General features: G+C 45.7%; 1 protein-coding gene across 3 annotated transcripts in view; it reads left to right on the forward strand.

The window, feature by feature from the left end:
* The first annotated feature begins 562 nt into the window (after positions 1-562).
* The window catches only part of SLCO5A1 (solute carrier organic anion transporter family member 5A1), a 91,455-nt gene continuing 69,664 nt past the window's right edge, over positions 563-22,353 (forward strand). For all 3 annotated transcript variants that reach the window (XM_014457451.2, XM_023755496.1, XM_023755497.1), the window contains exon 1: positions 563-1,514. In XM_014457451.2, coding sequence (XP_014312937.1) covers positions 605-1,514 — 910 coding nt within the window. In that variant the 5' untranslated portion in view covers positions 563-604. The remainder of the gene's footprint in view (positions 1,515-22,353) is intronic.

Consider the following 22,353-nt stretch of genomic DNA (forward strand, 5'->3'; position numbering starts at 1 on the left):
AACCCTCGGTCCCACTTGGGACGGTCCGAGTTCTTCCGCGCTGGCCCCCGGGCGCGGAACGCCAGCCCTAGCCGCAGCCGTCCTTTGCTGACCTCCCTCTCTCTGCTTTACAGGTTGGCATCTTTGCTCCCGAGGGTGTCGCGAGCCGAGGTGGAGAGGACAGCACGCCTCTGGCCCAGCCAGCTGGGCGGGATGCGTCGCAGGCATCAGCGCTGAGCACCCCCACGCTGGGTACGGGGCGGGCGTTCTCGCTCCGGGCGGCGGGCCGAGAGGCGGCGGCGGAGGGGATGCGCCCAGGACGCACCAGGCTCCTTCTGCGAGCTGCCACCCCGAGGTGGACCCCGAGCAGAGCTCAGCGCAGGACCGCGAGGACCCCTGCCCCCTGGGGCGCGCGGCTGCGAAGCTTCGGGGTCGCATCTGCGTTCAGGATGCCCTGGGCACCTCCCTGCTGGTGAGGATGTCCTGCCGCGCAGCTCTGTATCCCCCAGCCCCTGTCCGTGGAGGGCACGACTGCGTGGGCCCGGCTTCGGGCCCTCCTGCCGGTGGATGAAAAGCGCGGGAGTCCTTGAATGCAATCAGCGATCGAATCTAAATCCTAAGAGCCATGGACGCCAGCACTGGGCTGCAGCCCCAGGCGCGGGAGCAGCTGGAAGCCGCGGCCACAGTAGGAGCTGTCCAACCGAAGTGCGAACCAGAGACCTTGAGGTCCAAGAGTTTACCCGTCCTGAACAGCACCTCCTGCCGGCCAGATCTCAGCCCCGCGAGTGCAGGCGCCCAGCCAGGCGGTGCAGACGCTTTGGGCCGCCAGGAGTTGAAACAATGCCTGAGCCGGTTGGCGTCCAGCCCCTCTGCCCCGCCCACTTCGGCAGAGATGGCGGGGCTCGTGGACTGCAACCACAGGGTGGACATGGGCAAAGCCATGTCGGTGTCGTCCACGTTGGCTACCCTTCAGGGGAGAAGGTGCCTCTATGTGGTCCTCACTGATTCGCGCTGCTTCCTGGTTTGCATGTGCTTTCTGACCTTCATCCAGTCGTTAATGGTCTCTGGGTACCTGAGCAGCGTCATCACCACCATTGAAAGGCGCTACAGCCTGAAGAGTTCGGAGTCCGGGCTGCTGGTCAGCTGCTTCGACATCGGGAGCCTGGTGGTGGTGGTGTTCGTCAGCTACTTTGGGGGCCGGGGGCGGCGGCCGCTGTGGCTGGCCGTGGGTGGCCTTCTCATCGCCCTCGGGGCGGTGGTCTTCGCCTTACCTCACTTCATCTCGCCTCCCTACCAGATCCAAGAGTTGAACGCCTCGGCTTCCAACGAAGGCCTGTGTCAGAATGGCAACTTCACGGGGACCGTGGAGCCTCGCGCCTGCCGGAAGGACTCGGGCGGGAAGAACCACTGGCTCTTTGTGGCTCTGTTCGTCTGTGCACAGATCCTCATTGGCATGGGCTCCACACCTATTTACACCCTGGGACCAACCTACTTAGATGACAACGTCAAGAGGGAAAATGCATCCTTGTACCTAGGTAAGACTTCCCTGTCCTCCCAAATAGGCAGAAGTCAGAAGTCAACAGGAAACCCTCTCCTCCCCATTTTCCTGGAGACGTTATGTATATTTATATACAATGTGTTGCATATGTATTATAAGCATTGCCTTTCAGTTTGGGAGAGAATCAAAAAGTTGAGAGCTCTCTGAACTAGTTTTAAGATTCTCACTTCATACTCTTCCCAAGTGATACAAACTTTTAGCTATAAGGTAGGCTCTCTCTCTCTCTCTCTCTCTCTCTCTCTATCTCTGGAAAAGCTCTAATTTATCAAGTTTACCTTCTAATAGCTGTCCTTATAGAAAGCTTCCAGAAGGAATAGAAACAGCCAGTGTGTGGAATGAAGTTGCTGCTTGCCTTTCCCGTCCCCAGGAGCTTGGGTGACGAAGTACCCAGACTACGTAAAACATCATTGCCTCCGTACCTGCATTTCTTACATTTCACCTGCATCACTGAAACAAACAAACTTGAGTGATACCATATGACTCAGTGTCCTTATGTAGAAGCAACTTCACAAGTTTATCCAAAGCTATTTTTATTGCTGGTTGAAGACCCCTCAGTTACATGAACTTGGGAGCAGAATCCATTATTATTTTCTGAACAGCAGTGGCTCTTGGATTCGGTGAGCTGACTTGCATGAGTCAGCTCCTGTGGACAGGGGTGCTAGGGTTGAGTACAGGGTTCTCATGTGAGGCCAAACAGCCATTGTGGCCTGTAGGAAAATGTCGTTCCTAGAAATCTGTGTGGTTGGCAGCACCTCCCTGCACAAGCTGCCCCTGCAAAACTGAGCTGCTAGGTGATGGCTTGGAAGCCTTGGAAAGCATGAATAGCAGCTATGCCAGCTGTGGTATTTGTTTTTCTATGTTTCTCTACTGGAGTCCAACTAAAAGAAGATAAATGATTTTACTTTATTTAAAAAATGGTAAATAAGCAAATACCAGGCCCATCCAACAACTTATTAGCTATGTGCTGATAGGATCCTTGGTGTGGGAATAATAAGGTTTCAGAGGACGGTGAAAATGATACCCAGTTAAGAGGGCTATGCTTTTTCCACAGTAAAACTGCTGTCCCCAGACTCTGTTGTAGAGGGTGTCTGAACCATTTATAGTAACTGGCCCAAATGCATTGACACAAGAGTTTTCTAATTCATTTTTGGTATTAAATGCAAGAGGAAGAAATTTCTGTTTAGGACAGAGAGGAATTAGCTTGCTGTTGCTTTGCCTGCATGTTTTCTAACATTTATTATGATAAATTTCCGAGCATACAAAAAGTTGAAATAAGGACTTTCTTTTATATAACTGCTGGAGTTTTAACATCCTAAAAAATTAATAATCATTCCCTAATATACTCATACTAGAGGCCTGATACACAAAATTCATGCAAGGGGTTCAGCCCTTGCAGCTCCGGCTTCGTCTGGGAGGTCGTCCGGGAGGTTGTTCGGCTGTCCGGTCTAATTAGCATATTATCCTTTTATTATTATAGATATTCACTCTATATTCAAATGTCCTCAAAGCAGGAGTCAATCAAGTTCACTCATACATCGCATTTGGCTCATTAGCATTTTATAATCTAGAACAGGGAGCGCCTCAACATTTTTCTTTTTCCAGCACACGGGCTTTTGAAGGGACAGGCTAGTTGACTTGTGGAATGTTCCACCTTGTACATTTATCTGAGTATTTCCTCATGGTGTCACTTACCTGGTTCCTCCACTCCATATATTTCTTGTGTGCTGGAAGTTCAGTCTAAAGGTGTGGTTAGACTCAGACAAAACATTTTTGGTCAGACTACTTCATGGCCAATGCTGTGTTTTATATTATTTGCTCCTGGCATTCATTGGTGATGCTGAGTTTAATGGCTTGGTTGAGTGGGTGATTGACAGGTCTTTCCATCACAAATATACATTTCTCCCTCGGAAATAAGTAATCTTTAGAGTGATACCTTGACTCTGTGTACCTATCTCCATATTCTCCCTGATCTTTGCTTCTATTTACTTTGAAAACTTGGATCTTCCTTCCATCCCATTTCTCGGTAGCAGTGTCACAAATTTCATCAAAAACACAGCAGAGAGCTACACAATAAACATCTAGTAAGAGCCCCAAAATTTAACTTTTAACTCTCCACCAAAGAGAAAAACAGCAAGTATGTACTGAATCTTTATTCTGTGCTGGGCAAAAATGAGGGGAAGAGCAAAAATGAGGCATAGTTTCAACATCTGAGGAGCTCTCAGTGTAATGAAGAAATACTGACAATTCAAGGTAGGGGTGTGAAGTGACAGGTGCAAGGGGAGGGAAGTTACACAAATGGTGTTAGTTTCCCCCCTCCCCTTCCTCTCATTCTCCTCCTCCTTTTCCCTTCTCTTTTCCTTCTCCTCCTCTTTCTCCTCCTCCTTCCCCTCTTTCTCCTTCTCTTCTTTTAGCTATCGACTACTGATTTTCTTTTTTAAGTTTGATGAATGCCTTAGGAAACCCATGAGAATTCTTCATGTTAAAAGGATCTCAATAAAGCTCTGGTGGTTTGAGTATAAGGAATCTTCCACAGATTGTTTTATTTAATGTTCCCAATGACCTTATGATATGGAAGTTGATTTCCCTATTTTATGGATGAGGAAACTGAGGCTCCAAGAGTGTTAGGGGTTGCTTCTGGGCTTCAAACCCAGGCCTGTCTAACTAACCCCAGAGCCCCTCAGCTTCCCTCCACGCTGCATGTCCTTTGGCAAGAGGCTCTGAGAACTAACTGACAGCAAAGGCCTGTGTGCAGCAGAGTTCTCAGAATGGCCTGAAGTCATCAAAACAAGATCCTTCTCAAAACCTTTTTAAAAGGAGGCTTTATTGGTTGCTATATTCTTAGAACATGAGCAGTGTTAACCTAGTATGATGTGGATTTTTTTCTTAATAAACAACTGGTTGAAAATCTTTGGTACTTTTCACAAAACTATTTTTCTTAGATTACCCTTTTAACTACCTACTTCTTTCTTAACCTTTTTGTCAGTCTTTTCTTTTTTAATATATTTTTATTGATTTCAGAGAGGAAGGGAGAGGGAGAGATAGAAACAATGATGAGAATCATTGATTGGCTGTCTGCTGCACACCCCCTACTGGGGATTAAGCCCGCAACCCGGGCATGTGCCTTTGACCGGAATCGAACCCAGGACCCTTCAGTCTGCAGGGTCCACAGAGCCAAATCAGCTAGGGCGATTGATTCTATTTTTTAAAAAAAATATCAATATTTTTATTATTGATGTCAGAGAGGGAAGGGGTGGGAGAGAGAGAGACAGAGACATCAGTGATGAGAATCATTGATCGTCTGCCTCCTGCATGCCCCCCCAATTGGTGATCAAGCTCGAAACCCGGGCATGTGCCCTGACCGGGAATCAAACCATGACCTCCTGGTTTACGGTCGGCGCTCAACCACTGAGCCACACCGGCCAGGTCACATATCTTTTTATAATTGGAAAAAAGGCAAGAAACACTGTGTAGGAAACCACCCCTTTGTACAGGGAAATCTGAGTTAGTGTTGCAGCAACATTATATTCTGAATTTTCTGAGAACCCAAGGTTTTGTCACCAGAGCTTTCTGCGTGCCAACCATTGACAACTCTCTGTCCTTAATGTGTGAACATTTGTGTAGTGTGTGTTTGTGCCTCATGTAACGTAACAAAAGCTCTTTTGAAGTTTGAGGGGCTCTGTGGTGTCCCCGGCTTCACCACTGTGCCCGCTGACTCTCAAGGGTGTCCCATGGGCCGGAATGGAGCCCCCTGGCCTTTCCTGGCTGCGGTGATTTGGGGGAAGGCAAGTTTTAGAATTTCCAGTCTCTATGGGAAAGGAAGGCAAGGGAGGTGTGGGTAGTGTGACCACTGAGTGGCCTCTAGTGGTATCTGCACACTGGTCATGTTTTCTCTTTTGCCTCAATAGTCAGAAAATTCAGGCCTTCTTCCCCCCGGGCCCCCCACCCGATCAGTATTAATAACCTATTTAAAGTGGCTGGGAGCATTAGTGTTCCTGATTTGTGGGGATTTTTAAAGGATCCCATAAAGAGCACCCTTTCCCCTCACTTGAGTTCTGAGTTAAGAAACGAGTCAAAGGAATTAAACTGTGATAGAAGTAAGGTTGAAGAGTATAATGTGTGCAATGCACTTTCTACTAATCCCAGCATTAAAGAGACTTAGCCAGCCAGCCACCGGAAATGCTGCGCCTCCCCAGGGTGGCAGCTGGGGGTCTCCCACGTGGGCCAGGTGCACAGGTGAGACGCATGCCAAGGAGGAGTGGGCAGGATTTTTACTCCCATGCGCATGCTCCCAGGAGGCAAAAAGGAGGAGGGAGTTGAGCTGAACATCCCCGTTTATTTTCAAAGTCATCAATTACGTGAATCCTCTTCTCCTCTCTGGGCAGGAACGGCATGGGGGGTGGGGCTGGGGAGCCAAGAAGCAGCAGGAGTGGGCACGCACACATTATCCCCTAAGACTTGTAACTGTGTTTTTTTTAGTCTGCTTTAATTTTGCTTGTCTTTTTAATAATGTGTTTATCTTTACAAGCCACATAAAATCCTTTTGGGCCATGGCCAGGGTTGCTCAGTGGTAAAGCATCAGCTCACACACTGAAGGGTCAAATGATTGTGGGTTCGATTCCTGGTCAAGGGCATGTACCTGGATTGCAGGTTTTGGTGCGTGCAACCAATCCAAAGATATATGTGTCTCTCTCTCCCTCTCTCTCCCTCTCTCTCCCTCCCTCCTTCTCTCCCTCCCTTCCACTCTTTCTAAAAATCAATGGAAAAAATATCCTCGGGTGAGGATGAACAACAAAAAATTCCTCCTGGGAAGCAGGCTCTGTACAAATTGTGAATAAATACACAAAATAATCTCCACTGAAAGCACTCGTGAGGGAGAATGGTGACTGAGGGATTTGGGGAGGTGACCCGGACATGTGGAGAAAGATGGGGTGGATGCTGGGCAGAGGGGCGGTGTAGCTTCGAGTGAGGATGCAGTGAGTTTTACAGACGCCTGGGACAGTTAATCTGTGTCAGAATGGGCAGGGCTTCTGGACCCTTAGCAGCTACTGACTTTACAGCAGCTGCCTGGGGCCCACTTTCACCTGTAAGACAAGCTAGTTGGTCCAAGATGCTGAGAAACAAACTTGAAATTCTAACTGGAGATGAGCAGGGTTTACGCTTCATTGTGGAAACCACTGTGGGGTGCACATCGGTGTGTTCAGCCCTCCTGCAAATAGCAGCGAACAGCCAGCCTGTTGGTAGTATTTCTGACATGTTTTTGGGTTGCTATGAGTTCTGTTATTTAAGTGGTTCAAAATTGTCCTCTGAAACTTTAAACGTGTGGGTGAATCCCCAGGGTGTCTTCTCAAAGCGTAGATTCTGCTTCTGTCACTCGGAGGTGGGGCCTGGAATTCTGCATTTTTATAAAACTCCCAGGTGAGGCCAGTGTTGCTGGTCCGAGGGCCACGTTTGGAGCAGCAAGAGTCTAAAGGCCACAGATCCTTGCTCAGTGGACAGATGGGATGTCTCTCTCTGGGCTGGGGTGGGAGCCACGGTTGGGAAAACCAGCTTCCGATCAAAGTTTTACTTCATCAGGAAGAACCTCACCGTCTCTGACTGCATTTGCAGAAGCAAGATATCCATTTGGGGTATTTTGTAACCTGTGGCTACTCTTTTTTTTTTCTCCCAAATATATTTTATTGATTTTTTACAGAGAGGAAGGGAGAGAGATAGAGAGTTAGAAACATCGATCAGCTGCCTCCTGCACATCTCCCACTGGGGATGTGCCCGCAACCCAGGCACATGCCCTTGACCGGAATCGAACCCGGGACCTTTCAGTCCGCAGGCCGACGCTCTATCCACTGAGCCAAACTGGTTTCAGCTGCCTGTGGCTACTCTTGAATTCCACAGTAGTGTGAGGTCAGTGAGAGCGAGTGGCCTCAGACAAATGACGTTCATTTTGACATTAACCCAAGGAAGCACCACTTTCTTTATTCCACCCACCACCCTGCGGGCTCTGTGCTGAAGGGTCTCTCTCGGGTGGTGCAACTCTGCATGTCAGAGAGAAGCCTGTGAGCTCTGCGACCCAGGTGAGCTCACCTTCTAGGGCCTTTTGCTGAAAGAAAAGCAGACAAACCCGCGGCCTTGGCTTTGCTTTTTTCTTTTTAAACAATCTAGAAGTTTCCGCAGTGAATCGGGAGTTTGGTGACAGGCAATATAAGAGCTGAGCGGATTAGAAATGATTTGGAGACTGGGGATCAGAAGTTTTCCCTTTGCAGAAGGCGATCAGACAGAAGAGGGACCGAGTTCTCTCTGGCAGTAACAGTCTAGCCCAGTGGTTCTCAACCTTCCTAATGCCGCGACCCTTTAATACAGTTCCTCATGTTGGGGTGACCCCCCACCATAAAATTACTTTCGTTGCTACTTCATATCTGTAATTTTGCTACTGTTATGAATCATAATGTAAATATCTGATATGCAGGATGTATTTTCATTGTTACAAATTGAACATAATTAAAGCATAGTGATTAATCACAAAAACAATATGTAATTATATATGTGTTTTCGATGGTCTTAGGGGACCCCTGTGAAAGGGTCGTTCGACCCCCAAAGGGGTTGCGACCCACAGGTTGAGAACCCCTGGTCTAGCCAAAGTGTGTCCTAGAGTTTATCCCATTCAGCCCCGTTTGAAAAATGATCACTTGACACATGAGGAAACCCAGACTGCAAAAAGGTAAAGGATTTGTGCTATGGGACACAGTATGGCAGTCTTTCAATCAATTATAAATAGAATTATCACATGACCCAGCAATCATACTTCTGGGTATATATCCAAAAGATTTGAAAGTAGGGTCTCCAAGAGATCATGTTCCGAGCAGCATTATTCACAATAGCCAAGAAGTGGGAGCAATCCACGTGTCCATCGATGGCCGAATGGATAAAAAATGTAGTCGATACATATAATGGGGTATTATTCAGCCCTAAAAAGGAAGGAAATTCTAACACTCTCATCTACAATGTGGATGAACCTAGTGAAAGAAAACATTTACAAAAGGAAAAATACTATATACTTGCACTTATGTGACGGGCTTAGAGTAGTCAAATTCATAGAAATAGAAACAGAATAGTGGGTGCTGGCGGGAGCAGGGCAATGGGGAGTCCGTGTTTATTGGGTACAGAGTTTCAGTCTGATGAGAAGTTGTGAGGTCTGTTGCACAACAATGTGAATATTCCTAACACTATCAAACTGCACACCTAAAAATGGATATGATGGTAAAAAACACATTAAAGGATTTGCCCAAGTCATACAGCCAGCTTGGTTTGTGTCTGAACTGATTTATAGACCATAAACCAATCTGTATTACAAAGAGTCATTACCACATAAATGGAAATTGGGAAACTCCAAGGCCTTGATGGCGGTCAGTTCTCCCAGCCTCTGCAGCGTTCTAGCCCGTGTTGGTTGAAGTGGGTCTGAACATCCACTATAAGACTTATTTTTTCAAGGGTGAGGGAATTGCAAGGTAGGCCTTTCGGGCATAATTTTAAGAAGGAAGAGGGATTTTGGAAAAGAAAAATGGAGGCAAAGTAGATTGTAGAGTAGGTGTTTTAGGAATGAAGCCTTCCGAGACAAATGAAGGTGGAGAATCATGCCTGGCCATTTGGATTACTCACTTGTGTCTTTTTTGGGGAAAGAGCCTGGAATGTTCAGAAACGCAGACTGTAGGTCCATGTCGCCGTGTTCTGCGTGTTGGGTGCCCCTGCAGGAGCACGTGTGCTCACCCTGCTTTATCCACCTCCTTGTAGAGAAAAGAGAGATTCCACAGCTGCCTGGTTCTCCTCCTCCTAAGCCAGTGGTCGGCAAACTGCGGCTCGTGAGCCACATGCGACTCTTTGGCCCCTTGAGTGTGGCTCTTCCACAAAATACCACGTGCGGGCGCGCGGTACAGTGCAATTGAAACTTCGTGGCCCATGTGCAGAAGTCGGTATTTTGTGAAAAATGTTTAAAGCATCAGAGTAGCATTTAAGCTACTCTGTTATCTTGTGTTTCTTATATCTTGGAACTGGAAATATAAATCTCTGGGTCATAGAATCAGAAACCATTGAATATTTGGATGGAGAAGATCCAGGAAAAACATGTCTTTGTAGATAGGAGGGCCTTCTAGCAAGCCAAGGATAGGAAATACAAGTTAATTGTGCATTACTCATCACTACATCATGGCTCAGTAGATTCCATAGTATCTAAAATATATGAAAATATGAAGGGTTTTATGGTTTTTATTGTGACTTCAGTTCCCAATAAAACATTAAAAATGTTTCTAACCATAGAGATTTCTAGACCATATTATTGGAGTTGGGAATACTGTAACCCTTGAAGAGGGAATAGTGTGTGTGTGTGTGTGTGTGTGTGTGTGTGTGTGTGTGTGTTCACATACGTACTAAGGGGAATGGTATGTCATTTACCCATATATCTGAGGTCTGTTTTCATGGCGATGGCTTTAATAAAAGACAACATTGAGATGAAGAATTCAGTGGGGCTTTGGTGCTCACTGAGTCTGCCCCGTGCGTGTTTCACTTGTGGACGTGGAGAGTTATAATCTGGTATGGTCTGAGGCTGTCCACTGGGTGCACTGGCTCTGGGGCCTTCTGGAAGGTGTAAACCAGCCACTGCCTGGGGCCACCTGCCAGGAGCTACAGAGAGATCTGCAGGTGGCTGCTATTTGTATTGGGTTAGGACAGTGATGGCGAACCTTTTGAGCTCGGCGTGTCAGCATTTTGAAAAACTGTAACTTAACTCTGGTGCCGTGTCACATATAGAAATTTTTTGATATTTGCAACCATAGTAAAACAAAGATTTATATTTTTGATGTTTATTTTATATATTTAAATGCCATTTAACAAAGAAAAATCAAAAAATGAGTGTCATAGGTTCGCCATCACTGGGTTAGGAATTAGCCAGGTGAGACCCAGCTGAGAAGCAAGGCAGGCTGGTGCTAGTGCTGGGTCTTGGGCCACTTTTTGATAGGTTTGGGGCATGCTGATGCCAGCTGCTGCTTGTTTAATAGATTTTAACAAAGTCTGAAGCCTGAGCCAGGCCATTCATATGCAAAAGCTGCTGCAAACAGCTTGGGTGGGCCTGCAAATTGGATAAGGCGTGGTCTCAGGGAATCACCAGGGCAGAGCAAACAGTGTGGGCTTTGCTGATGGAAGCTCAAATATAGCTGCCAGTCAGCTCTGTGAGGGTGGTGGTCCCAGCATAGGAACAATGACCCTTGCATCTCAGTCTGGGAGAAGCCACCCTGAGATCCTGCCCCGATGCCAGACACTCCAATTCCTCCCTGGTTGTATCCGGGTTTCCCAAAGCCGCCTGGTGCTGGAGCTCAGAGGGGCCAAGTCCAAGTAAGCATTATTCACAATAGCCAAGAAGTGGAAGCAATCCATGTGTCCATCGATGGCCAAGTAAGTTCATGAGCCGCCCTTTAAAATGAACACCTGGGTATCCAGCAGCCTCTGTCACTCAGCCACAATCCCCACTGCTTTTTACAACCTGAAGTTATGGGGATTTTTCTTCCCAGCTCTGGAAGCTCTGGAACCCTGGGCTGGGGGTTTGGTGTGGGGCTGGGACCCCTTGCTTCTCACAGGGGGCCTCTGCAGCCTAGATATCCCACCCAATTAAAAAAAATGCCACAGGTGAGTGTCAGACCAACCTGTCTGCACCTCTGCCCCTCCTACCAGTCTTGATGTACTTTTTTTCTTCTTCTTCTCTAGTTGTAGGATTTCCATTCAGCCAGATTTCAGGTGGTCCTGAAAGATGATTGTTCTGTATTTTAGTTGTAATTTTAATGTGGTTGTGGGAGGTGGCGAGTACCGGCGTCTACCTATGCCACCATCTTGGTTATCTCCTTTTTGCCATTTTTAATTTAAAATGTATTTAAAAATTATAGTTGATATATTAAACACATCAGATATGTGATTTGCAATTATTTTCTCCCATTCTGTGTGTTGTCTTTTCACTGTTGATTGTTTCCTTCAATGTGCAGAAATTTTTAACCTTGGTGTTGTCTCATTGTCGATTTTTAATTTTGTTGCCTTTGCTTTTCAGTTATATCCAAGAAATCATCACCAAATCCAATGTACAGAAACCTTTTCCCTATGTTTTCTCTCTGGAGTTTAATAGTTGTAGGTCTTAATTTAGGACTTTAATCCGATTTGGACTATTTTTGTGTGTATGTTGTAAGGTAAGGGTCCCACTTCATGCTTTTGCGTGTGGCCATTCGGTTTCCCATCACCATTGGTAGAAGAGGCTCTCCTTTGCCATTGTGTATTTTTTTTTATTTTTTATTTTTATTTTTTTTTTTGCCATTGTGTATTCTTGGCTTCCTTGTCGATAATTGGCAGCTGCTTTTGTTTTCCGTGTTTTATAGATGCGGAAATCAAGGTTAAATAATGTGTTCAAGGTCATCTAAAAAGTGGCAAAACCAGCCCCCAAGGTAATCACCCAAAGCCTGAGCTTGAACTTTCAAAATTATGGGGAGGGCACGGGAGGGAAAAGCTTATAAACCTCCGGTGTGCCTTTGGCTGAGTTCTTAATTTCATTATCTAGAAAGGAGATGAGGAGGCAAGGCTGGGGGCTTGTCAGGTTCCTGTTGCTTCTGAACTTCTCTAGTCCTTGGCTTTTCCAGCCCTGCTTGGTATGGTCTTGTTCTGGAACTTGGGACTTGGGTCTGGGGAGGAGATGTAGCTACTCTCTGCCTTTCAGAAGCTTGTCTATTGAGCACGTTCTCTAGCCCCTGGCGGCTTGCGCGGTGTTGCCATGCGCCAGCTGTCTGTGGGGAAGCAGGCCTGCTGGTTGCTTCCTGTTGCTCCTATTTCAGGCAGCTGGGTATTACCTGATGGGAAATGCAGAGTCTGCTTCCCCTCCCGGGAGTTATGATGGCTTGTGGAACTGTCACCCTGCAAAAATGCTAATCCCGGTTTCCTAATATAGCCTAGAAAGGCAGGTGCAGGTTACTCTTGCTTAAAAGTAAAGAGCATATTTATGCAACTAATATTTTCAGCAGGATGAAATGGCATACGTTTGCAAGTATATGAAATCGAATCATTCAGTTCCTGACTTCGTAGCATGTAGGAATTCTTAGCTGTAATACTTTAGTAATAATAGGTTTTGGTCTTATCAGGTGCTTTCCCATTTTTTTCCCCCCGGCCTTGAATTTTTATAAAGGAAATAGAAGTTTTAACTTTTTTGTTTGTATTTGTGTGTTTTGTTTTTTTGTTTGTTTTTTTGTAAGGAGAGGTGAGAAATTTAAGTGAACAAGTCAAGACTGTGGGAGTGAATTCCAGACCTGGGACTTTCTGGCTGTAAATAAACTTCTTATCAGTGTATAAAGGTGGACCCCCAGTTCTCATTTGCACAGTGTCTCTATATTATTGGGTGAAAGATATTTGCCAGTATCTGTTCTAGAAATATGCTTATGTCCTGGTGTGTAATTTCAGCTGGAAGGGGAACCTTTCTGGATTTGAATTGCATTTTCAATGACTTCCCTTCAGGTGGAGGACAGCAGTACATTTTAACAGAATGCAAAAGTCTTCCTGAGATAAATCTGAAAAATTTTCCTATGGGAAAGACTTACTTAAAAATATATATCTATATATCTATATATCTATATATCTATATCTATATCTATAGCTATATCTATCTTAGAACGACGATCTGAAATTTGGTTTTGCTAGCTTTTAAGGTGTCTCTAGTTATTTCATTCCTGTGAAACTCTCAAGAGAAATGAGCTTTATTTCTTTAGGAATGGTGGAGGGCAACGGTATTAAATGCAAGAAGGGAAGGGGCTGGGCCGTGCAACTCCCAGCGCCTGGAATCAGTGTTTCTGGTTGTACAGTGTTGTCCTCCACGCACGCGTTCTTCCAGAGCTGTTGTCCAGGAGTGGCCTGTGGGACTCTTACATGTATTCTCATGGGATATCTCCTTTTTCACTTACATGACATCTCATACCACTTTGGGAATGATGAACTTGGGACTTAAACCTTTCAGGTCAAACATCCTGTAGAAATGATAAAGCAGATGTAAATGGCTCATTAGTAATTCGACACAAACTCAACTATAATCACAGAGATGACTTGGACCAAATCATGTCACTTTTCAGGACCTCGGTTTCCTTTCCTGTAAAATGACCTGGTTTGACCATACCAGAAGACTTCTAATCTATGATGATGTTTTGAAAGTTTGAATAGGGATTAGAGCAGTGAGAGGAATATGCCATATACTATATTTTTAAAAAATGTATTTTTATTGATTTCAGAGAGGAAGGGAAAGGGAGAGAGAGAGAGAAACATCAATGATAAGAGAGAATCATTGATTGGCTGCCTCCTGCATGACCCCTACTGGGGATTGAGCCCACAACCCGGGCACATGCCCTTGACCGGAATCGAACCCGGGACCCTTTAGTTCTCAGGTCGACACTCTATCCACTGAGCCAAAAAGGCGAGGGCCATATACTGTATTTTTAAAACTAGTGGATCCTGATCCCCAAGGAACTTACAGTCTAGTTTGATTGTTTAGCACCATCTGCTCTGGATGAGAGATGATCTGTAGGCTGTGACCTCTAGCAAGTCACTCGACATCTCAGGGTTTCAGTTTTCATATTTGCAAATGGATGGAATTGGATTCTCAATGGGTCTCCCTGGGATTAAACTGTGACTTCTTCTGGTGCCGGGGTCCAGCCCCAGCGGGCCAGGGGTTCCCAAAGGTGTGGATGGAGTCAGCGAATGAAGGAAACAGAGACAGCGTTCAGATGATCAGCATAGCTCTCTTTAGTCTCCGTGGATCTTCCTGTGCCTGGCTGAGGCCACAGAGAAAGATCCAGAGGCAAGCTGAGCCTTTATTTTATAGTCAGAGGTAAACAAGGTAGTGGTTACCACAGTTACACTATTCTTGTGAGTTTCACTTGTTTTGGCCACTTCCTGCACCTCCCTCAGCCCATTAGCTTCCCAGATAAGGTCTAGGGAGGTTATAAGGTCAAGCCTAATTATGCTAAGAGGACTGTGCCCTCTAAGCTGGGACTTGTTTGTGACTTTGCCAACAGGTCAGTCCGAGGCTTAACCCTATATCGGCTCCTTACATTCTGGAGCTACTGTGGCATCGATCCTGAAACTAGCATATTCAAGGCAGTTGAATCTTGTGGCTGCTGGAGCTGGGCTGCCTGCGTTCGAACCCCAGCTCTTCCAGGGCCAATGGAACCCGGGGCAGTTCTGTGGCTTCTCCCTGCCCAATCCCACCCCGGTTAACACCGGGCTCATTGTGGGCTAGTTGTGAGTGAATGCACGTGATGCACTTAACACAGGGCCTGGCCTGGCACATGGTTAAACGCTAGAAGAAGTGGGCTGTCATTCTGTAAAAAAGTTATTCCTGTTCAGGAAGAGAGTGGTGTTTGCTCTTGTGGGTTTTCGACAGGTTGCCTGCCTCACAAGCTGTGCTCAATGGCCCCGGGTTGATTGCCCTGAGCCGGGTGGAAGGAGGCATGTGGGTTCCATTACATCACCTGTGTTCTTAACTTCCGGCGTCTCTTCTGGGGGCATCCACCCCTCCCCCTACCGCCCACCGTAATGCGGGGACTCCTGCTTCCTTGGGTCTGGAGTGGCTGATACCTTCCTTACAAAGTAGAGAGTGATGCTGGGGAGAAAGAAGACAAAGCTTTCAGGTTATAAATAACTTCCTGATGAGATGCGCTTGCTATGGGCTTCTGATAATTATGATGGGAGCTGTTGGCTATAATCACCTTCAATTGCTAAGGACCATAGCTATGCTCATGGGCTATCTTTATGCTTTTTCTGTCCTATTCTAGACTTAACACTCTCTGCTCAGGTCTCTAACCAGCAAGTTCTGGTAACCTGAGAGCATTTTGTGGTTCCTGGAGTGGACCTATGACTCTCATGGGTAGTTCACTTTTGTTTTGGCTCATGTGGTTATTACAGAAGGGGAGGTGGGAAAGAGGATGTGAAGGAGCAGGGAGCGCGTGCCAGGGGAATACAGAAATGGGCTTTGATCAAATTCTCTCATAGAGGACGCACAGTCTGTGTGTGTGTGTGTGTGTGTGTGTATGTGTGTGTGTGTGTTAGAGCTGGGGGTGAAGGAGAAAAAAACAGAGTGAGTGAAAGAAATAGCTACATCTTCAGCTCTTGCTTCCTACTGTCTTCCAGAAATACGCTACACCAGCTGGGCCCTCTGTCTCCACTTTTAAGGCTTCTGGCTACCTATAGTTACATCTGTCCAGTGTCTCAGAAAAAGTCCACAGGCTCCACTTCCACTCCAAATTCTCAACCAGCTTGCTCTGCCCTAGCGCCTCCCATTCATGTTCATTGCCCGGGACTTCGTTTTCTTCTCCCCACCCAGTCCCTGTGGATTCCAGTGGACTTTTCCTCCGATGCTGAGTTTTGCTCTCTATTAGCTCTTTCTGGCAGCTGGCCAGTTCTGCTGCATATGGACTGCCTGCTCAGCTCTCAGAACGTTCCTGGGGTCTGGGGCACTGGGTTTCCCTTGTCCTGGCGTGAATTCTCACCTTAAAGCCACACAGTGCTTCGCTGTACACAGCTCTCAGTCTCCATAGGGCAGTGGTTCTCAACCTTGGCTGCACATTAGAATCACCTGGGAATCTTTTTAAAATCCTGATTTCTGGGCCCCATCCTCTGGAAATTCTGTTTCTTTGTTATGGGGTGGGGCCACAACATTAGTCACAAAGAAACAGAATTTCCGGAGGATGAGGCCCAGAAATCAGGATTTTAAAAAGACTCCCAGGTGATTCTAATGTGCAGCCAAGGTTGAGAACCACTGCCATAGGGGCTACCTTGTGCGGCTGGTGAACTCACTGGGTTAGACACAGCCCAGTGTTAAGGAAGCTCATGACCATGAGTTATGTGTGAGTCAATTACCACAGCTCTGTCCCATAATGCACTGCTCTCATCTTGTCCTGTCAACTTGCAAATGAGGTTCCTTACTGACTGACCCTCCAGAAGGCAGGAGATAGGAACAATGCTCACCCATCCCCATTGCAAAGAACAAACACTAAAACAAAACACAAAATCCCTCCTCCCTCTTCTCTCCTCCCTCCCCCCAAACCCTCTCCACTTCAGGTCATATACTGTATGGCAGTACATGGAAAATGTATAACAATAATTATAATTAACTTGGCATACTAGTGGTGATATGGTAATTAGAATCGTCATCTTGTAAGTAGTCCTGCGAAGGCAGAGTGTGTCAGTGTTCTGACCCAGCTGGTTTTAAATGACTGACATGATTCCAGGTCTTTTCAGAGTTTCTTCTTAGCATATTTTACTGTGTTTTGATAGATGGCTTGTTTCTTTGTGTGTGTGTTTTTGTTGTTGTTGTTTCAATTTGTGTGCCAAAGTGTTCACATGTTTCATTGGCAATTGTATTTAGGTTAAAAAAGAAGTATTCCTTTTCCTCGTTGATGTTGATATTCTTTCATACCTAAAAGGTAAATTGTTACTCTATCTGAGTTAGGCTAAAAAGTACATGCTGATTACTGCACATTTTCTGTAATGAGTTGGTTTCAGATTATGCTGGCTCAGTTTTGAACCCATAGGCTGCCTTGCTTTAAGAAAAATTGATGCACAAAAATAAAAACTTAGAATACTTTTTTTTCAGGTGGGAAGGTGAATTTCTTACCATACAAGGAGGTGTTTTTTACTAGTCTATGAATTTCTTTAGCTATGATTATTTAAAAAGTACCTTGTTTGTAGCTTTTAGGAGCATATCCATCCATTAAAATCTCACACATGTGTACTCTAACACCAGATATTTATTCTTCACTGGTCACAGAATCTGGCCAAAAAGTGTCTCTCCCCCTTTTGAGTTTTCTTCTTCTTTTTATTTGGCATCATCTGTGATTTTAATTTGAGTGCTATTAATCATTTCATTTCCACATAAGCTCCCGATGGCCTATGCTTCTGAGATGTACAGTTGCCTGCCGTACAAGTAAATATAAAGCTTTGAGACACAGGCACCATCTCTTCAGTCAGTTGGATATTAATAAACTTTGATATTTGCTGAAGGGAGGCAGCATGGGAGACTGGAAAGGAGTTGGCTGCAACTTGAAGCTTGAACCTTGGTGTTAGATGCGGTCTGGTCTCGCCACTTAATCACCCTGTGATCTTGAGCCACCAAGCTGTTCTGATTTATCTCATTCACTGGCCAATAATGACTTGTCCTCTACCTCTATGAGACATGTGACAATAAGATGAAATGAGAGAGCTGAAGACAATGTCCTTTCACTCATCAAAGGTTCATGGACATACACTCTGTGCTGGATGCTGAGGGATGACAGGAAACAGGACTGCCTTCGTGGAACGTAGTCTACTGGGGAGGACAGATAATATACAAGTAAAGGGCAAGTAATTACAAATCATGCTAAGTGCCGTAGGAGCCCACATGGAACTGCATTGGGAAAGGTATTTAAATAAGATCCTTAGAGGAAGCCATGTATAAGCAAAGGCTTAACGGACATTTGAGAACTGACATGGAAAATGGAACATCAGTTCATAATTCTGATATCAAAAACCTTGGAATGGCCTTCTTACCCGCCCCCCCCCCATTGTATTTATTTATTTTGTTCTTTAGATTCCCATATAAGTGAAATCATATTTGTCTTTCTCTGACATTTCACTGAGCATAATAACCTCTAGGTCAGCGGTTCTCAACCTGTGGGTCGCGACCCCTTTGGCACTTTCACAGGGGTCACCTAAGACCATCCTGCATATCAGATATTTACATTACGATTCATAACAGTAGCAAAATTACAGTTATGAAGTAGCAACAAAAATATTTATGGTTGGGGTCACAACATGAGGAACTGTATTTAAAGGGCCAGAAGGTTGAGAACCACTGCTCTAGGTTCATCTACACCTATGCAAATGGTAAGATTTCATTCTTATTTATGGCCAAGTAATATTCCATTATATGTATGTACCATAGCTTTTTTATCATTTGTCTGTGGAGGGGCACTTGGGTTGCTTCCATGTCTTGGCTGTTGTAAATAGTGTAAGTAATTCTACCCCAATGAACATTGGGCAGAATGGGCTTTTTAAATATGTCTGATCATCATAAAAGTGTAGCTTCCTAGAGCCACCTGTGCAGAGGGTTCTGCGTTAGTAGGACTATCTATGGTCACGTCCTTGAGTCTGTACTGGGACACTATTGTCCAGGAGAAATTCTGATCAGAAACAACAATTTCCAAGGAAAGGTCACGGCCTGGTCTTACGTGTTGCTCCCATCGCTGTGTGTAGTTTCTACCTCATTCTCCACCTTCCTGAAGCTTCTGTGATACAGAGGTCTGGCCTTCCCATCACTGTTGTGGAGCTGGTTCCAGTTCCCAGCAGGTGTGTTATATGGGGGTGTGGGGGGGGGGTACTTCTGGATTCTGTTTAAGTCGGGGAAGGGAGCTCTGCTTGCGGACATACATTGGAATGCTGGTAAATAATGTCCAGTAGACTGTGGTGGGTTGTTTTGGAAATCTGAATGCTTTTTGCAGCTATACCTATTGGAAACACTCAGAATTCTAGGAAAGTAAGCCTGGAGAGTCCTCACAGCAGCATTCATTGTACTTTTGCCCTCTGCCTCGTTTTAATTTAACTTCAATGTATTTTAACACATATTTAATATAATCAAGTAGTTTTAAATATGGAATTAGTACTAGCTCTGATGTTGGGATCCTTGAGTCAGAAGGAACTGGGAGTCTGTTTCTCTTTTCTCTCTCTCTCCTGGGGTTTTGGGGAAGCCAGTAGCAGCATGTTTGAGAGCACAGAGTAGCCACTGGGACTTGCCAGTGAGAGGCTGTTAAACATTTTGTGTCTTTTCTGTGCTCCAAGCTATATTGTAAGAGGTTAATACCAGCGGTCCAGTGGAGTTTAGTGGCTGTAGGGTGTGGCCAGTGGCAAGTATTCCCTTGGAGCACAGCTGGTCCTTAAGCGGAGAATGGTCTGAGTAGCGATTCTTCGGTGTCTCGGGGTGAGCTCCAAGTCACATCTTATGCCTGGCGATGGCTGCCTTTAGGACCACCAAAGCTGAGGACACTGGCTGTGTTTTGGTGAGAAGGAGTTAACACATGGATTTATCTTTATGAAGCACCTGTGACTGTGAGGGCTCACCCTGGCCTTTACTCAGGAGAACCCGGAAACGTCCAGGTTTCTCTGACAGGAGGGCCTTCGGTGGGGTGAGTAGCTCACGAATAGGACTGGCACTCCTGTTCACCTCCCCCTGAGGCTGCCTCACTTCTGTTTCTGCCTCACTTCCACGCTCATCCTGAGGCCTAGGAGGTGGGCTGGTAGCCTCCCGCCCTATGTGCTAACAACTATGGAACAGACAACCCCTTCCCTGGTTTTCTTTAAACCAGGCGGCCGTTTGTAAAAGACGTCCACAAACACGGAGAACGACAGGAAAATAAACTCCGAAAAGACAAGATGCTGATTGATTTCTAAGGGATAGATTTCAGATCCTAACAAAATTGCCTTGCGTCCAGGCCTGGTTTTATCCTACATCTTCTCTTGGGAATTCTAATGTCTACTCCCAGAGGACAGTGAAAAACTCACATATACCCCAGGGATATCATACCCCAGGGAAGCTGGTCTCTGACCTGCTTCACAAGAAAGCACTATCTTATAACCACCCCCCTTTCCCGTAGCAAGATTCCTGTAGGTCAGGATTCCCTCCCAGCTGCTTCCTCCTTTCCCCTTCTCCCCCACAGGGAGGTGAGGAGGTGTGGGGGACTCACCTGGCTGGTGGGATCCCTTGAGAGGCATAGGAGGGTCTTGTGGCGAGACCTGTGGGTACCCCTGAAACCAAGGGACAAGCCCAAGATGCCAGATGGCAGGTTTGGGAGAGAACAGGTGAGGGAGCGTGCAGAAATGTGTAAGTCCCGGTCTTTCACTGACACTGGAGATGATAAGAGGAGATGAAACACATCAGCTGATGGCAGTGCAGGCCCTGTCACTGGATGCTGTCCAACTCCCAAGAGGGAGATAGCCTTTTGGCCTGGGATGGTAGGTGTGGCGTGTGTAGGAGTCCACCTTGAGCGCAGGGCAGGATTGGGCTGGGCCAAAGAGGGTGAGAGGGTGTGATGGAAACAGAAGACGGGGAAGTGGGGAGAGCGCCTCCTGGAGCTTGTAAGTGTCAGTTTGGCAGGAACCGAGAGCCTTCCGGGATGAGCATGACGGCGTGTTTGGGCCGGATTGTGGAAGGCCTAGAAGGTGCTGTGATTTGTGAATGATGTTTATACCGCAGGCTTTTTGATCCAATAATTCTGGCTTGATTTGGCATCGTCTAGTAAAACTTTTATGAAAAATTGCCCATTGTTCATATTCAGTTAAGAGGAAGTGAAAATAGATGAAAATGAGAGTGTACAAATCATCCTCTGGACTGTTTCTCAGTATTAAAAACTCGTTTGGGTTTTCTGTGTTATCTCTGGGAATATAGTCAAGGGATTAATTCATGATGAGAAAGTCTTTCTCTCTGTGTGTGTTTCTCATTTTGAGGAACCTACTCTTTGTTAGTGAGAGCTTTGATTATTCTAGGGTAACTGATTTTTCTAAGTTATAGCATACAGTAAAATGGCCCTCCAATGTGTTGGGGTAGCTATTAAATTAAACAGTTCTCAGGGGGAACATTGTGTGTTAATTGGGCTTTATTTCCATTGTAGGGAAAAGCAGTATGCTGCCAGATGTAATTCTAAGACTCTCAGGAAACTTGAGACATTAGTCCATTGCCCTGTAAAATGTGTAAAGCACCTTAAGGGACTTGCTCACAAATAATAGAATTCTAGAATTTCCTGGGTGGAATTTATCTTAAGGATAATCTAGACCAGTGGTTATCCAGCTTTAGTGAGCATCAGAATCACCTGGAGGGCTTGCTCAAATCCAGGTTCCTGGGCCCCACCGCTAGAGACTGAAGGAACAACAGCCACTGGGAAAATAATTATTTTAAAGAAAAGATGCCAGTTGGCAGCCTGCCTCCCCCTCAAATGGATATTTCCTAAGGAATTCTGTTGTTCATGTGAGCAGCTAAGTTTAAAGACTTGGTTAAAAAATGAATGAATGAGTATAGGTTCTATTATATGTGTTCAAATGCAAGAGGCAATATACTACTACATGGTGGTTAAGATCCTGGGTCAGGCTGAGTTGCCTGGGCTCAGAGACCAACACTTTGTTACTTTGGGCAGGTTTCTTAAGCTCTCGGCTCTAGTTTCTCTATCAGCAGAAAGAAATAAGAATTGTACCTATCTCATAGGGTTGTTATAAAGAACTAGAGGCCCGGTGCACGAATTTATGCATGGGTGGGGTCCGGCCAGCCCGCCCCGATTGGGGCCAATTGGGGCCGGGCCAGCCAGGGGGGAGGGGCTGCGGGAGGTTGGCTGGCCGGCCTTGCCCCAGATTGGGGTGGGGGGACCGATCGGGACACAGTGCGCATCAAAGCAACCAGTTGTTCCAGTCGTTCCAGTTCTGGAGTTCTGGTCACTTGGCTTTTATATATAGAGATAGCTTTATTAATGTATGTTAAGAGATTAGACTAGCACTTGGAACATACTAGGCAGTCAATAAATCTTAGCTATTTTCCTCCTCTCTGCCTCCTCCCTTGCCCTCTTGTTATTTTTTAAGTTCTTTATTGTTTTGTTATTATTTTTGACATTAAAAAAAGACTGACAGGATAGACACAATGTTCAAGTAGTCATCTTTGGGTAGCAGGAGTCTGAGTGATTTTTATGTTTTGGGTTCTTTTTTTAGCATCAAATTTACAGTGAACTTGAGTTGCTTTATAATTAGAA

Source organism: Myotis lucifugus, unplaced genomic scaffold, assembly GCF_000147115.1.
Source record: "Myotis lucifugus unplaced genomic scaffold, Myoluc2.0 scaffold_77, whole genome shotgun sequence".
NCBI classification, from domain to species: Eukaryota; Metazoa; Chordata; class Mammalia; order Chiroptera; family Vespertilionidae; genus Myotis; species Myotis lucifugus.